At 44.6% G+C, this 16,435-nt stretch overlaps 2 protein-coding genes and 1 non-coding gene across 3 annotated transcripts in view; all 3 read left to right on the top strand.

Annotated features, from left to right (window-relative positions):
• Positions 1-4,224: 4,224 nt before the first annotated feature.
• Positions 4,225-7,900, top strand: RPL37 (ribosomal protein L37). Its single transcript, XM_077347038.1, has 4 exons — positions 4,225-4,460; positions 6,195-6,330; positions 6,544-6,628; positions 7,780-7,900. Exons 1-4 carry the CDS (start codon positions 4,458-4,460, stop codon positions 7,847-7,849), a joined length of 294 nt encoding a protein of 97 aa, XP_077203153.1. The 5' UTR covers positions 4,225-4,457; the 3' UTR covers positions 7,850-7,900.
• On the top strand, positions 7,614-7,696 carry LOC143842532 (small nucleolar RNA SNORD72). The gene has a single exon (XR_013233170.1). It is a non-coding gene; the product is annotated as a small nucleolar RNA SNORD72 (small nucleolar RNA).
• A 7,144-nt stretch (positions 7,901-15,044) lies between the features above and the next one.
• PRKAA1 (protein kinase AMP-activated catalytic subunit alpha 1) overlaps positions 15,045-16,435 on the top strand; it is a 32,618-nt gene continuing 31,227 nt past the window's right edge. The window contains exon 1 of the mRNA XM_077347036.1: positions 15,045-15,277. Coding sequence (XP_077203151.1) covers positions 15,148-15,277 — 130 coding nt within the window. The 5' untranslated portion in view covers positions 15,045-15,147. The remainder of the gene's footprint in view (positions 15,278-16,435) is intronic.

The raw sequence follows: 16,435 nt of genomic DNA, 5'->3' as shown, positions 1-16,435 counted from the left end.
TGTAACCTGTTGTAATTTTAATGTTCCCTGCTGACCTTCAAAGCACATTAATTAGAGGTCTACATAATTTCAAAAACCATATTATTGGGCAGGCATGAGCACAACTTTGAAAAGACACTGACCCCTAGTGGTAATCCGTGATTGAAAATACATTAAAATCAGAGTCCAGTAGCACCTTTAAATACATTAAAAGCAGAGTCCAGATTTATTCAAGGTGTGAACTTTTGAGTCCAGTAGCACCTTTAAATACATTAAAAGCAGAGTCCAGATTTATTCAAGGTGTGAGCTTTCGAGTGCAAGCACTCTTCCTCAGATTAAGAACTCCCTACATGACACTGAGAATATATAGCACAAATTAATTACCTGTATGTTAAATTAGTAAACTGTGTCACACATCCAAATACAGCCATATGATAATTCTTTGCAATTAGCCAATCAATCCAGTTGGAATTCAGCTGCAGTTCACAAAAACATAGGAGAAATAAAACTGTCTATGTCAGTGATCAAAGGCTCCCACCCCACCATTTGTTGTTAGCCCATCTCTCACCATACAAGTGTGAAAGAGAATTGCTGGCAATTATCTCAGCCCAAAACCAGGGAATTAAACTAACACAGCTACCCATTTGAATCTGTAAGTACATTAGACCTGCCTAACAACATTTGATTCTAATAGCATCGTTAAAACCAGCGAAGATTGATTCAAGACATGAGCTTTCGAGTGCATGTACTCTTCCTCAGACAATGGAACGAGGATCATAAGAGTACAGATATAAAGAAAATGTAAATTAGTGGCAAATTAATAGGCTGCGTCATAATATCCAAATTATGCAGTATGATAATGCTTTGCCAAAAGAAACTAATCGGTCCTTTTGAGTTCAGCTGTAGTTCACAAAATCTTGGGAGATATAAACATTTTAAGGGTAGTAATTAATGGCAGACACTTTCCCAGTTGTGAAAAGAAATAATTAAGAGAGATAGTTTGACCTGTATAGTTTGACCTACCAATAAAGGGATCTGGAGGTCCCATCCAACTCTATGATTCTAAGGTTGACAACTCCAGGCTGGCAAATTCCTGGTGATTTGCACTGGAGGCCAGGGAAGGACAGATCTGGGGAAGGAAGAGATCGCAGCAGGAAATAATGACATAGAATGTACGCTCCAAGGCAGCCATGTTCTCCCCAGGGAACTGATATTTGGAAACCAGTTGTCATTCCAGATCTTCAAGCTCCATCTGGTGGCTGGAAACCCCATTGCACTAATCTAGACTCCACCTGCCATATATTCTGGCCTTCGACATGACAAAATAATGTTTTTCATTTCCAAATAGGCAACAAAAATGGGATGTTTATCAAGTGTTAATGGGCCTCCAGACATGGCTGGTGGTTCAGTTTATGTTCAGTCCATGTTCAGTTTAGCAGATCACACAAAGTGTGGACCTTGAATATGCTGATAAATAGTATTCAATAGTAAGGGGAAATCATAATTCCTAAAAGTATTCTTGAATTGTATCATTCAATCTAATTTCTGTTTTACAGTATGCAAAGTGAGTTCTCAAATGAGCTTCCTTCTAATTGTAAGGATTGAATTCCAAGACATTTCAATGAGTTAGAAAAAGATCCATAAGGTCATATATCTATTTCAATTTAGGAAAATCTGGTCTTGGAGGGATCAGTGTTGACTACTGTAGACCATAGTGAATCACGTTGCAACAATCTGAACTGCATTTTCATTTCCATCTGTCTTTTTAAAAACCCACAAATGTTCTGTTATGCATTTCCCAGCCACAATCTTGTTGTGCAATCCAGACTCCCATTTTTCTTTTTTTAAATAATAGAGCATACTGAGTCTGAATACAAAATGAGGAATTAAAAGAGTGAAAGCAAGCAATAATTTTCAACGTATTATTCAAAAAAAGTGCCATTAGCAAAGCATTCAAATTGTTTCTTTCTTAAGTGGCTGTTGATTCCCTTCTGAGCTGATTCCCTGGGTTTGTGTCTATTTATTTTCTTTCTCATTTCCTCAGAACTGTAAATTCCATCCCACTGGTTCTCTTTTGTTCAGCGAAGATTATCCAACAACAATAGTTTGGACATCTCAAGGCCTATAAAGACTTTAATCAGTAATAGCTTCAAGTGTCTCGTGTGGGAGTAGAAACAGAATGCCCATTAGATTTACCGTATTTGCTGGCATATAAGACGACCCAACATTTCCACTCAAAATATAGAGCTTATTACATTACATTACAGTACTATGGGCCACTATGGGCAGCTATGTCTATCCCAACTGGCATATAGGACGACCCCCCCCCCCACTTGGAGGCATGTTTTTCAGGGGGGGAAAGTAGTCTTATACGCCAGCAAATACTGTAAATGCCCATTAGATCAGTGGTCTCCAACCTTTTTATCACCGGGGACCGGTCAATGCTTGACAATTTTACTGAGGCCCGGGGGGGGGGGTAGTCTTTTGCCAAGGGACATCGCCGCTGCCGCCTGAGCCCCTTCTCCGCTTGCTTTTCCACTGGTGCCCCTGACTTCCCACTGCCGGCTGGGGGGCGCTGCCAGCAGCAGCTGTGCAGTGCCACGCCGAGGGGGAGCCCCAGCCATGACAGCCGCAGGAGAGCACCAAAGGTGAGCTGGCGGCAGAGTGGCAGGGCAGCTCCCGAGGCAGAAGCCGGGGAGGAGCCACGGCCCGGTACCGACTGATCCACAGACCGGCACCGGTCCCCGGACCAGGGGTTGGGGACCACTGCATTAGATCATATTCTATTCCAGATTAGTGATATTTCCACATAACAGTTCAAAGGTGCTTTACTATTTTCCTTCTTTCTTAATTCCCAACATAAGGATACACCAACTACAAGAAAGGAAAGAGGTCATGAGTATCGGGTCTACTCAACAACATGTTTGTTACCAAACAATCTCATTAATTTAAAGAGGGCTATTGTTGTAACATAGTTCTTTGCTCTCAGGAAGTACAGAATGATCCTTATTTGGGCAGCAGCTGTCTGCATAAACCTTGAATTGTTTTGTGTTTGGCATTATTTATTTAAAACATTTACACTCAGTTTTTCCTCAGACACAAACTGGCTTGCATGAGAGCCAATGGCAGTAGAATACAACATTTTATTTCTCTCAGTAAAAAATTAAGTTCTGTGTAACTTTGTTTAGCTGCATGGACCATAGCTTGGATATTAAAACAGTCCTGCAGGGCCTGCAAAGGGAGCTCCCCTGCAAGGCAATTGGTTGAGGTCGATTGGAACCAGCAACACCCACTGGGCCCCTGAACCTCCCTTCTAGGAATCCATGTACCTGAACTGGACCGTGGACCTGTTTGTTATCCTATTAAATTGTCAATCACTGTTATTATTATTACCACCATTGTACTTCTATTTGACACAACCCCCCTGTTTGATGTATTATTCCATATGAACCAGACTGAGCCTCAGTATACAAATGTAATTAATTAAAGATTTGTTTCTTACATGCCGCTTTTCTCTACCTGAAGGAGGCTCAAAGCGGCTTACAGTCACCTTCCCATTCCTCTCCCCACCACTGACAGCCTGTGAGGGAGGGGAGGCTGAGAGAGCCCTGATATTACTGAAGACGAAGAGTTGTGCTTATATGCCGCTTTTCTCTACCTGAAGGAGGCTCAAAGCGGCTTACAGTCACCTTCCCTTTCCTCTCCCCACCACTGACAGCCTGTGAAGTGGGTGAGGCTGAGAGAGCCCTGATACGGAGCCAAGGTCACCCAGGAGGCTGCATGTGGAGTGCAGAATCGAACCCGGCATGCCAGATTAGAAGTCCCCATTCCTAACCACTACACCAAACAAAAGCAGCTCTGAGTCACTTGAAAGACTAATGACATTATATTCCAGTATAGACTTCCCAGCGTTAATAATGGAATAAGAATATGACTCTTTAAATGGCATTCAAGCTTTTACGCTTGCATTAATCAAAAGGGCCTCCTTAGCATTGCATTGGCCATCGCAGACATGCCAGCTCCAGCGTGTCACGCTACTGCTCTCGTTTTCTATATTTGCATTGTTTATTAGTAATATAAAAACAGTAACAGTCTTCAAGGCGGGCCAAACAGACGCCGCCCGACCCCTCATTGACCCTCATAGAAAACTGCTCCCGCGACAAGAGGCGGAGCTGAGAGGGAAAGGGGCGTGGCCTTCTATTTTCCACTCAAAATACGAGCGGGTATTTACCCGCCCCGCCCATTGACTGCTCGAACTCGGTGACGACACCCGCCGGACCAGGCCGCCTTCTTGCTACCATGGAAACAGAAAGCTTGGTCATCCAGCAGCCGAGGCTCGTGCCACGCTTTATTCCTTCCCGGTAGGGCGCCGCCGGACCGCTCTAGCCGTCGCACTCCTTTTCGGCGGAAACGTGGCTGGGGCGATAGCGGAAGTGGGGGCGGAGCCTTTTCTCTTTCGTCCTGGCGGCTGAGGGAAGATGGTGAGTGTGGGGAAGCGGGCGATGTGGCATCCGCCTCCATCCGTGGCGGCGTGATATTTCTCGATCGGGTGGGCTGCAGGAAATCTCTGTCTGGAATCAGCCGGGATCGGAGAGCCGCATATTGCCCGCTTCTCGCCGATCCCTGAGGCGCCGTGGCCGATTAGGGGCCGGCGACCGAGTCCCATTGATACGGGCCTGCAGCCCGCGAAGCCCTTCGGTAGACTGGGTCCGAAGACGAGGCCGCTCTCCTCTAAGGGAGCTGGGTAGGGGCACGGGCATTGTCGCAGAGGGCTCAGCACCATGCTCCTTTACTTTTTCGTCTTCTCCTCTTCCCTTCGTTTCAGACTTAAAGCAGAGGGGGCCAAACTGTGGCTCTGCAGGCGTCCATGGACTTCAATTACCATGAGCCCCTGCCAACCCAGTAGGGCATGGACATGTGCAGAGCCACAGTTTGGCCACTCCTCCCTTAAAGCATTGGGGTGTGATGTGGATGGGGAAATGTAAGCCATGCACTTCCAATCTTCTTGCAGCTTGCCCTGCTGCTGTTTTCTGGTGTGGTTGAAACTGTATGAACTGCCTAAGCCTAAAGTTTGTAGTTGCAGACTTTGTAGATCGGCTCATACAGTAATCTTAAAGTGCGCTAAAGAAATAATAATTTTGTAAGTAATGCTTGACAGAGTTGTTAATCTGTTGGGATACAGGGCTTCTTTTTTCACCTTTGGCTTTGGCTGCAGCAAGCTAACTTAACTAATGAGTTTTCCATTAAGAAGTGCAGTGTTTGGTTTAAAATACTTCATGATTTTCTGAATAAAGTGCGTGAATCTGACCAATGCACAAAAGCCTGATTGTGCCAGAGTTTAATCAGAAGTAAGCTCTACTGATATAATGCTGTTTCCCAAACAGGGGTCTGTATGATGGCAGCCCTAGCTTTGGAAGTGTCCTAATATACATATGATTTCAAAAATCAAATCTAACATTTTAAGCAATCTGCAGTGGGAAGAGTAAGATAATGAAAGGAGGTGATGCTTGCAAATGTGTCACAAAGAAGTGGGCTCAGACATTTAATAGAAACAGTCAGTGGAAATGGAAGGCTTTGCCTTGGAAATTGCTATCAAGGGAAGTCTTTGGGTATCCTCTATGTAAAAGTAGCCTGCTTTTGATACTCTGAAAGTGCACAGAAAACCTCACATGCATGCTTCTTCAACAAAAGGAGACAGTTTGTCAGAGGGCCATTTGTCACCTCTCATCCCATGGTGCTCCTGAAGCTTTGGAGGGTGGGAGGAGAGTCTATAGTAATAGTATAAAATGTGGGCAAAAGGACAAAACAGCACAAATTGCCCCAATTGCATAAGAGCAGTGGTTATATTGTGTCTTTCTCTCCCCCACATGCCTTTCTGTTCCTGAAGATCTTTTGACCTGCGGGAACAGGTTTTAGGAGACAAAAGATGAATTTAGTGGTGGATGGGGAAGGTGCCAAAGATCTGATGCGCTCCATTTGTTGAAACAGCCACATTTCAGGAGGCCCATAATGTGGCCTAGTATTGTATCCCATTTTGCAAATTATAAGGCTTGGAGAACAAGGAATTTGCCTAAAATTCTCAGAGATCAAGGCTATATGAGGGTTTTAAAAATTACATAGTCTTCCTAGAGATGCTTTTATCAAATACGTAGCATTAAAAGCCCTAGTTCTACTGCAGGAATGACAGCATGTATTTAATAATTTCCCAATTTCAGACTAAAGGAACATCCTCCTTCGGCAAGCGCCGCAATAAGACTCACACTTTGTGCCGCCGATGCGGGTCCAAGGCCTACCACCTTCAGAAGTCTACCTGTGGGAAATGTGGATATCCCGCTAAACGCAAGAGAAAGTGTAAGTGCCGGGGTATTCAAACGCATGAGTAGAATCCACTTGTAAATGTATTGGATAAATGTGGAAAGTTGTATATACAGCTTAATAAATAATGTAGAGTCGTTTTGTAGAGAAATAACATCCCCACGCCCGAACTAGACTCCTAAAATATGGATGCTTGTTTCCTTTTATCTTCAGTGTAATTAATAGTAGGGTTTGCTTTTCATTTTCCAGATAATTGGAGCGCTAAGGCCAAAAGGCGCAATACTACTGGGACTGGACGTATGAGGCATCTGAAAAAGGTCTACCGGAGATTCAGGTATGGGAGCCCTGTTCTGGCATAGTAGTACGATTTTCATGTTGTTTGGAGGATGATGTGGACCTTAAAGTGTATTCCTACACCTACTGTGTGCTGCATTAATGGCCAAATGGTGGAAATGTCATGGATTGTAAGCAGAATGAGTTTATTGAGTGGGTCTCTTACTTTCTGCCCCCTGGGAAACAGCCCGGTGCAAGAGATTGCAGCTAGAAATGGCAAAAAATGGCACCATCTTTCTACTCTTAGTAAACGTTTTGCTCTGTTGCAGAAGAACTCACACATAATTTCCGTTGGTTTTCTCTCTCACAGCGATGTTTTTGAGCATCCCTGACCTGCAATATTGGCATTTTTGTGGGGCCGTGGATAAGAAGGGAAATTTCTTTCACTACTCATTGGATTTATCCCAATATATATGGAAACCTAATCTTGGCCAACAACATCTATTGCAGTTTAAAAGTGGGGTGTTGCAGGCAATTGTAGTCATGTTCTAATATTTTACAACCAACACATAACTCTGGTTTTGTACTTATTAGACTAGATCATCAGAATGATTGTTGGGTTCTCTAGCACATTCTTACGTGACTGCAGTTGTGTGAATTTTTGTGGGTTTAAGTCAGAGCATCTATGAATACAAAATTAGTATGCTTCGTTTGGGTCATACTGATTTTAATCATAGGCACCAGATTGTTTGGCCATGTTACATTGCTTGAAAATGTTTTCTTGCAACTGATGATCATGTTTAAAAGACACCACAGTGCCAATTGGTGTGGCTCTACTATTACCACCCCAGAGATCTTTTATTTAATTAGAAAGTGGGGATGAAAGTTTCTTGGGTTTTTTGTCTGTATCTTTTGGTGATCATGGTAGCTAATCCATGTAAGGCTCACTGCTGGTAATACGGAAAAACTAACAGCATATTATGCCCAGTGCATTGAACAGAATCATAATAAACTTGACTTGGCTCAAGTAGAAGTGGCAAATCAGCAGCTTATCAGTGATGTTCCTTCAACAAAAAATGTCTGAACTTATGAGTTCATTAGTGATTTCATCTTGTAACTGAGATAAGCTGGCCAAATGAATAAAATTTCATTAGACGGAAACATTACAAAAGTTTTGCCTAATATACTGACCCTTGTATATTTTATATGCAGGAATGGGTTCCGCGAAGGGACAGCGCCAAAGCCTAAGAGAGCGGCTGTTGCCGCATCCAGCTCATCTTAAGGACTCAAATGTCTGTTTAAAATAAAAATGGTGTCATCCGTGGACGAAAAAGTAGTCCTCGTCATCTCTTCCTCAGTCTCCATGGTCCCATATCATTCAGAAATGTGTCCCTAAGTTTGACTATTCAGATTGTTCGTGGTGAAAGACCCCACTCTGAAAGTTTATGGGAACTTGTTTGTTTAAAAAAACACACACAACTCCTTAGAAGTTGAAGTTTGTTTGGGGAAGCTCGTATGGTTGAATATGCCTCAGTTAAATGAAATCAAAACCGCTGCACATGTTTTCATGATACAACTTGCTGAAGGAGCAAGCCATAGATGACCTTTAATTTTTCAGCAAAGTAGGTGTGTTATATTCAGATACATAATATAGTCTCATGGAGTGTGCTCAACAGTTGAAACATTCTGCAGCTGGTATTGTTGCAATCAAATGTAACTGCTTTGGAAGCATGCTGAAGCAACTGGAGCTTTTCCTGAAATGAAATTCATGCAAATTCTAGAAGACTTATCCATGTTTTTCTGCTTCAGCCATGAGAATCTTGCAGCATTTCAAAAAGTATTCATGAACCAGGGCTTTGTTTATGAGACTTAAAAGTATTACATACAGTTAGAGATACTTTGGCCACCTCATGAGAAGGAAGGACTCCCTGGAGAAGAGCCTAATGCTGGGAGCGATCGAGGGCAAAAGAAGAAGGGGACGACAGAGAATGAGGTGGCTGGATGGAGTCACTGAAGCAGTCGGTGCAAACTTAATTGGACTCTGGGGAATGGTAGAGGACAGGAAGGCCTGGAGGATCATTGTCCATGGGGTCGCGATGGGTCGGACATGACTTCGCACCTAACAACAGCAAAGAGATGCAAAGAAGTCAGAGGACTCAGATGTTCATATTTGAATGACATTGCACAATGCAGTCAAGTGTAAATCCAATTCAGATTGGGTGAGCCAAGTGTAGTGTAGTGGCCAAGAGTGTCAGATTACAATAGGGGTTCCCAAAGTGGATAGTATGTCCTTGGGGGCCGTGAAAGGATACAGGGGGGCGGTGAGGAATTTTGGGACAGTAGGGGGCAGCAGTTTGACTTTCTGCTGCAGCTGCATTTTCCAATAAGGCAGCGGTTTTCAACCTGGGGGTCGAAAGGGTTGCGACAGGGCGAGCAGCTTGGGCCGTGGGGGGGTGGGGAGCTGCCTCTGTTGCCGCTCCTGCAGTCTCCCGTGCTTGGCTGTCAGCCATTCCATCAGAGTCTCCAGTGCAGTCTCCCACCAGGCACTCCAGGTGGCTGGGCGGCTCAGCAGAACAAGAGGCAGAACTGAACTGAGAAACCCCAGAAAAAACCAATTTATATACAATCATGAACAATGGATTTTCATGCCATTGGTGAGTTTCGGTTTAATTTCTGGGAAAGAACCCTTGCATTATTTTATTTTGGGGGGCCACCACAACATGAGGAACTGTTTTACATGGCCATGGCATTCAGAAGGTTGAGAACCACTGCAATAAGGCATGCTGCCTCTGGGTGGTAGTGACCCTGGATGTCCTTGATGGTTTCCCATCCCACTGCTTACCAGGGCCAACTCTGCTTAGCTTCCCGAAGAAAATGACAGCTTCAGAAGGTGGGCTTGATGGGATCATGTTCCTGCTGAGCTCCTTTCCTTGTCCTTCCTAGGCTTCACCCCATATCTCCAGGATTGGCAACCCTGGGAGGCTGGAAAAGCTGCCAACTTGCTCCTAGAAATTTTCTATTCCTGGATTTTTCCCCCCGCCCGCCCCAATGAGGACCCAAAGTGGGATTCACAAATGATGTTTACGAAGAATGTACTTTTTTTTCCAGACTAGAATATGACTGCTTCACAACAGGCAAAATAGAAGTGTAAGCAATACAGTCTGTGTTAAATTTGCAGTAGACTTAATGCCAGGAAAGAGGTGTGCGTGAGTACTAGGGATGTGGCCTGGGAGCAAAGAGGGCAGCATCCTGAAAAAGCTTGGGAGCCACTGGCCTAGAATCTGGGAGACCCAGCTCTGAATTCTCCATTGTGCCATGGAAGCTTGCTGGGCGACCTTGATCCAGGCACCCTCAGCCTAGCCTACCTCACAGGGCTGTTGTGAGGATACAATGGAGGAGAGAAAGATAAACGCCACTTTGAGTCCCTATTGGGGAGAAAGGCAAGGTATAAAGGAAGTAAATTGTTCAGTTCAGAAAGTGGGATGAATCTGAGTCCTGCACATAAGCCTGTAAGGAAAGGCAGTTAATTTTCTGTGCTTACCAGCTGCTGAACTGGAAATAATGTGCAGATTTGATACTGTCCACCTAGTCGTGACCCGGGTAGCCCAGGCACAACCTATCTCATCAGATCTCGGAAGCTTATCAGGGTTAGTCTTGATTGATATTTGGATGGGAGACCTCCAAGGACAACTAGGGACGTGACATGACAATGGTAAGCTGCCTCTAAACGACTGTTGCCTGACTGCCAGACAATCTGACAATGGTATGATCTGACCACAGTACACCCTTATGATAAGGTAAAGGTAAAGGTATCCCCTGTGCAAGCACCGAGTCATGTCTGACCCTTGGGGTGACGCCCTCTAGCGTTTTCATGGCAGACTCAATACGGGGTGGTTTGCCAGTGCCTTCCCCAGTCATTACCGTTTACCCCCCAGCAAGCTGGGTACTCATTTTACCAACCTCGGAAGGATGGAAGGCTGAGTCAACCTTGAGCCGGCTGCTGGGATCGAACTCCCAGCCTCATGGGCAAAGCTTTCAGACGGCTGCCTTACCACTCTGCGCCACAAGAGGCCCTTATGATAAGTACTGTCTATATTTGTTGGTTCTTGAATGCATCTTTGCTCCACATGTTATACATCTCTATTCCCCTTTTGTTTGTAGTGGTGGTGGGAGATGTACATCTGCAAGTGAATGCATGTTCTAAAGGTTTTTGCTCTTGATTGAAGAGCTGTTTTCAGAAAACTCACACCCAAGTGTTAAAAATACCTTCAAAGCTGTCAGATATGGGTTATAACAAGAAGAAGAAGACGAAGAAGAGTTGGTTCTTATATGCCGCTTTTCCCTACCCGAAGGAGGCTCAAAGCGGCTTACAGTCGCCTTCCCATTCCTCCCCCCACAACAGACACCCTGTGGGGTGGGTGAGGCTGAGAGAGCCCTGATATCACTACTCAGTCAGAACAGTTTTATCAGTGCTGTGGCGAGCCCAAGGTCACCCAGCTGGTTGCATGTGGGGGAGCGCAGAATTGAACCTGGCATGCCAGATTAGAAGTCCGCACTCCTAACCACTGCACCAAACTGGCTCCCAAAACAAAATTTGAGACCAATGGCACCTTTAAGATAAGGTGACCAGATTGTCCTACTTTTGGAGGGACATCTGGGGGTACCTGGCAAATTGTACTTATGTTGAAATTAAAATATATATATTACAATACTATTTTTGTGTTCTATGCTTTCTATGAATCTTTGTTGCTCTATGTAGACCAAATTTTTAATCAAGAACCCCCCGGTCAATGGTTTACCAATGTTAAAATCTGGTCACCTTACTTTAAGACCAACAAAGATTTAGTCAAGGTGAGAGATATGTGTGCATTCACACTTCCTTAGACAAAGACACGAGAACTCATGCCTTGATGAAATCTTTGTTGCTCTTAAAGGTCCCACAGGACCCAAATTTTGTTTGTTTATTACATTTGTATACTGCCCTCCCCTAAGACTCAGGGCGGTTCCCATAGAAGGTAACAGAACAATACATCAAACGCAATGATTATAATGAATGAAAAGTAACAGTAATAACGACGATAAACTGAAAATTACATTCAACATAGTGAACAGTCTAACAGGCCCGTGGTTGGTCCGATCTGTCACATGGGTTCAAGGGAGGGAGGTTCGGGGCCCAGTAGTTATTTAATTTTGGTCAATCTCAACCAACTGTGCTACTTCAGACCAACACGGCTATCCACTTGAACCTACAGATATGGATTATGTTCTGATTTAATGGTTCTGATGTCACGAACACCTTGAGGATGAGTTCAGATGCTACCTGAAAGAGAATTTCAAGTTTGCAAGGTAGGTGTACTGGATAACCCAAAGCAGGATCTGAAACAGGCTTTCTTAACCAGGATCTCATGAAATCCTGAGGTTTCTTGACAGCCCTGGAAGTGTTTCCTGAATAGGTGAAAATGGTGTTTTTTTTAAAAAAATTGTTAAACATTTATTGGGTGATTTTCCCACTTGCCCTTCTCTCCCAAAATACCCAGTGATGGGCCTGGAGGGGCTGGGAAGAGGAGGTTCCCCAAGTGAGGTATGCAGCTTTGCTTCCCAACCATATTCTGCATTATTGTGCCACTTCTGGGGTTTCTCAATGATAAAAAAAGTCAAGAAAAGCTGATCTAGAATAATGAACTCTTGGGCTTGGACATTGGAAGGCAATATAATACTCTGAGCTATTTATATAGCTCAGGATTGTACACACCAGGAGCTCTAAAATTGAGAGGGTACATCATAAGTTTTAAATAGGGAAACTTTAGGGTAATCTGAAACATTTCTGAGGTTTTTCATTGATGTAGATAGCTTCATAGTGGATTTCTTTCTGTGGTATAGAACTAAGTAATCAAGACAGGAAGGCGGATTAAAGAGTACAAAGCAGCCAAAAAGAAAACTGCTACCTGGACAGAAAAATCCAATATGCAGTTAAAAGAGAAAAAACAAGCTTTTCTTCTAATACTGCTTAGTGCTATTGATGTGAATTACATTTAGTCATAACATTAGCTAGGAAAAGATCAATTCGTGACTTGCTTAGATAAAAAATGCTAGAGTTGAAAATCAATAGCATTTGTAATTTAACACCAATGAACTGTGAAAGGCTTTGTGGTACTGAAAGGATCAAGCAATCTAGTCTTTTTCCTGGTGGCAATCATAACCAACTCCACGATTGGAAACCAGCTATTGACATGGCTGTCCTCTTTAAAATACAGACTTTGGAGCTTCAGCACCTTTAACTGGCACAGTCCTACCCATCACCCAAGTTGAGAAGGAAAAAGCAGAATCTCTGTATCTTTACAGAGATTTGAAAAGTTGTGGCCTGTGCTTTTGTAACTTCTACATGAGTTCCATCCTATCTACCAAATCCCTAATTCTCAGCCCACTAAGAATTGTGGAACTGGGTGGGTGGAAGAAATTTAGAGTCCAGTGGCACCTTTAAGACCAACACATTTTTATTCAAGATATGAGCTTTTGCATGCACGTACACTTCCTCAGATGGTGGGTGGAAGCTTCATGAGGGACACCTTGAGGAAACTCTGTCTTGTACCACTACATGAATTTGATTTAGAGCTGGCAGGTGTAGTTCTGGGGGAAGTGTTAAAGTAGATTTGGCGCAGTCCGCCTGCAGTCCAGGGAGGAAGAGAAGGAGTCTGGGGAGAGGACGGTGGCAAGCTTGAGAAAGGAGTGTGAAAGTTGACCCTGACCAAAGTGACCCTGTAGCATTTTCAAGGCAAGAGATGAACGGAGGTGGTTTATCATTGCCTGCCTCTGATTGGGGACCGTGGCCTTCCTTGGTGGTTTCCATCCAAATACTGAAAAGAACCGGCCCTTCTTAGCTTGCGAGATCTGACCAGACTGGCCAAGCTTGGATCAAGAAAGGGGTAGGGATCTAAACAATGCAGCTCAGATTTCAAGAAAACATGACATTAAAAATTCAGTTAATCTCACAGCTAATGGAGAGTGTTGAACTGGGATCTGGCACATATCCTTTAAGATAAGAGATGGTGTAAAGATAATGGTTCCTTGGACTTCATTTGATAAATATTGGATTGGCTCCCCCCCTTCAAAAAGTCTGTACTACTCGAGTGTATAACATTTAGATTTTAAAGTAGATTTTCAAACTGCAGCACTGAATGTTTATGGTGTCCTGGGTAAACTGTAATGTTCTCTGAAGTGCAAAAACAGATTATCTGACCTGTTAAGTAACCTCGGGAAGGAAGGATTTTTTCAATCCCCTGGAGTTAATGATCACTGCAAGAATAAACTGAACTTTTGTGACTTTATCAACAGATCTGGGAATTCGTACATTCAGCAGCTTTGAGTTAAGAGATTAAAACAATACGAATGAAGGTGGTGATGGTTTTATTGCTGCTTTTCGGTAATAAAGGCTTTGGGTTTGTCTTTAAAATGAGGACAAAAGAGGCAACGCACACAAAAAGCAGACTATGAATTTATGCATGCAAAACCTGATTCTGCCAAGCGGAATGCATTACGTGCTCTGTATTTTTTTTAAAAAACAGGGCTGTACATGTGCAGTTTAAATGCCACAAAGCCAGACTTGAAATACGTGGAACTAGTGTGCTAAAGTAGATTTGGAGCTGCCCAGTTTAGACAAGGCAGGTGGCACATATAGTAATTTGCTGTATTTTCCCAGAAGGAAGATTAAAATTAAAAGATTAAAATCCAGAGTTGCTAACTCTGGATTGAAACATTTCTGGAGATATGGTGACCAAGCCTGGAGTTCTGGGGCTGGACCTCAACTATAATATCAGACAACCGTGCAAAGTGGCGTTTTCCTCCAGGGGGTCAGATCTCTGTCATCTTGGAGAACAGCTGTACCCCTGGAAAATCTCCAGGCCCCAACTGGAGATTAGCAGACCTATGAAACAGAGATGCAGTTGATAGCAACAACATTCAAGATTATTACCATTTGCTGCTATTACCATTTGCTGATGCACTCTGCACATGCCCAAGAGCACTCTTTAATGACTTATTTTTATTATGCCTTCGCAAGCCTGAGGTATTCGGTTCAGCCTTGCACCACAGAAACCCAAATCTGAAATTCCCACAGTGGCAGTTTGGGTAGAAATAAAATATATTTAAACTTTAAGGTGTCACAAGCCTCCTGTCCATGTAAACTCCTGTAGACAAAAACACCAGAAATAGTAATTTGAGGGCTTCCTTATCTTATTTTCAAATTTATATGCCGCCCTTCCCCGAGGGCTCAGGGCGGCTTACAATACATCACTCTGAACAATCTTACATTAAAAAAAAATACGCCCCCCCCCCCCCCGTTCCGAATGGACTGCTCTTTTCCCCCTTCCCCGGAGCATGGTTCCTCCCCTAAACAGCGTTGTCGCCGCTGGGAGGTAGAGACTGGGAGGGGTGCGAAGCAGGCGAGCAAGCCGCTCAGGTTCGCTTCCGGGGTTTTGATGCGGCCGGGCGCTTGTGTGGTTGGAGCCGCTCCTTTTCTCTTCCCGCTGGCCTCTCGACTGGCTCGGCCCGTGGGCGGGGAAGCGGCGCGGTCTTGGCTCGCTTATGCGCAGGCTCGGGTCTCGGCGCAAGATGGCGGCGGCGGATAAACAGAAACATGAGCACGGGCGGGTGAAGATAGGGCACTACATCTTGGGGGACACGCTGGGCGTGGGCACCTTCGGCAAAGTCAAGGGTGAGCGCTGGGAAAGGGAGGACCGGGCCGGCTCCCCCTCCGGGGGGGCAGCACTGTGGCGGTGGGGCTGAAGCCTGGGTCCCTTTTCCCCCAAAGGGTTTTCTTTTGGGGGGAGGGGTGCTGGAGGAATTGGCGTTCTCCTATTAAGGGGCATGGGGGTGAGGCAAGGAGGGGGGTCACTTGTTATTCTGGGATTGCACGAAGGGCTCCCTTACCCAGATTTTGGAAAGAAAGGGAGGAGCGACCTGCCTTTTGCTTGAGGAAATGAAGGAGGGGGTGCTTCACGAAGAACTAGATCTAAAAGGGATTAACCAGAGTTCAAGTGCACCTGCCACTAAATTAGTCGCAAGCGTCGCCCAAAAGCGAATTCAGCAATGCTGGGTTCCCTTATGGCTTTTCTTTGCAGGAGGTCTCGGTGCTCTGTGCAATTCGGGTGCATATTTGCTTGGAAAGCAAGTCTCTGTAAGTGCGGTGGGCCTCTTTCTTTCTTGCATGGAAGCATTGCAAGATTGGGTTTTTGTCGCCCAGAGCCCATGCAAGACCAGAAAGAAACCCCTGTGACATTCAGTAATACTTGTGTCAGTTTGAAAACAATAGAACAGATTTGGGTGGTTACAGGTCTGTGGGGACCTTAGACCAGGGGTCTAAGACCAGGGGTAGTCAAACTGCGGCCCTCCAGATGTCCATGGACTACAATTCCCACGAGCCCCTGCCAGCAAAAGCCCCTGCCAGAAAATGGACATCTGGAGGACCGCAGGTTGACTACTCCTGCTCTAGAGCAGTGGTTTTCAACCTTCCTAATGCCACAACCCTTTAATACAGTTCCTCATGTTGTGGTGACCACCAACCATAAAATTATGCAAGTGTTTGCTGGCAAGGGCTCATGGGAATTGTAGTCCATGGACATCTGGAGGGCCGCAGTTTGACTACCCCCGTCTTAGACATTGCTGTTCCCTTGCAAATCAGTTCTCAGCCAGTTTCAGCCACTCCAGGCTGATGTGTTTTTACCCCCGTCCTAGTGTGGTATAAGAAGTGGTGGTGTGGTAGGAATGGCAATAAACGGAGCAATCTTGGTGTTTCGTGCTCCCAGACTGGGAAAACTTTGCAGCTGCGCTCAACAGCTTAACTTTTTTTGTTTCCCCCTTGCAAAAGAACAGT

This window comes from Paroedura picta, chromosome 7 (assembly GCF_049243985.1).
Source record: "Paroedura picta isolate Pp20150507F chromosome 7, Ppicta_v3.0, whole genome shotgun sequence".
Lineage (NCBI taxonomy): Eukaryota > Metazoa > Chordata > Lepidosauria > Squamata > Gekkonidae > Paroedura > Paroedura picta.
The sequence above is the reverse complement of the archived record's forward strand: the minus strand, read 5'-3'. Positions and strand labels throughout refer to the sequence as shown.

Excerpts from the sequence above, each read along its gene's own strand:
- RPL37 (XM_077347038.1), top strand. Across the intron at positions 6,331-6,543 it reads CGCTAAACGCAAGAGAAAGT|ATAATTGGAGCGCTAAGGCC; the intron begins GTAAGTGCCGGG and ends TTCATTTTCCAG. Across the intron at positions 6,629-7,779 it reads AAGGTCTACCGGAGATTCAG|GAATGGGTTCCGCGAAGGGA; the intron begins GTATGGGAGCCC and ends TTTTATATGCAG.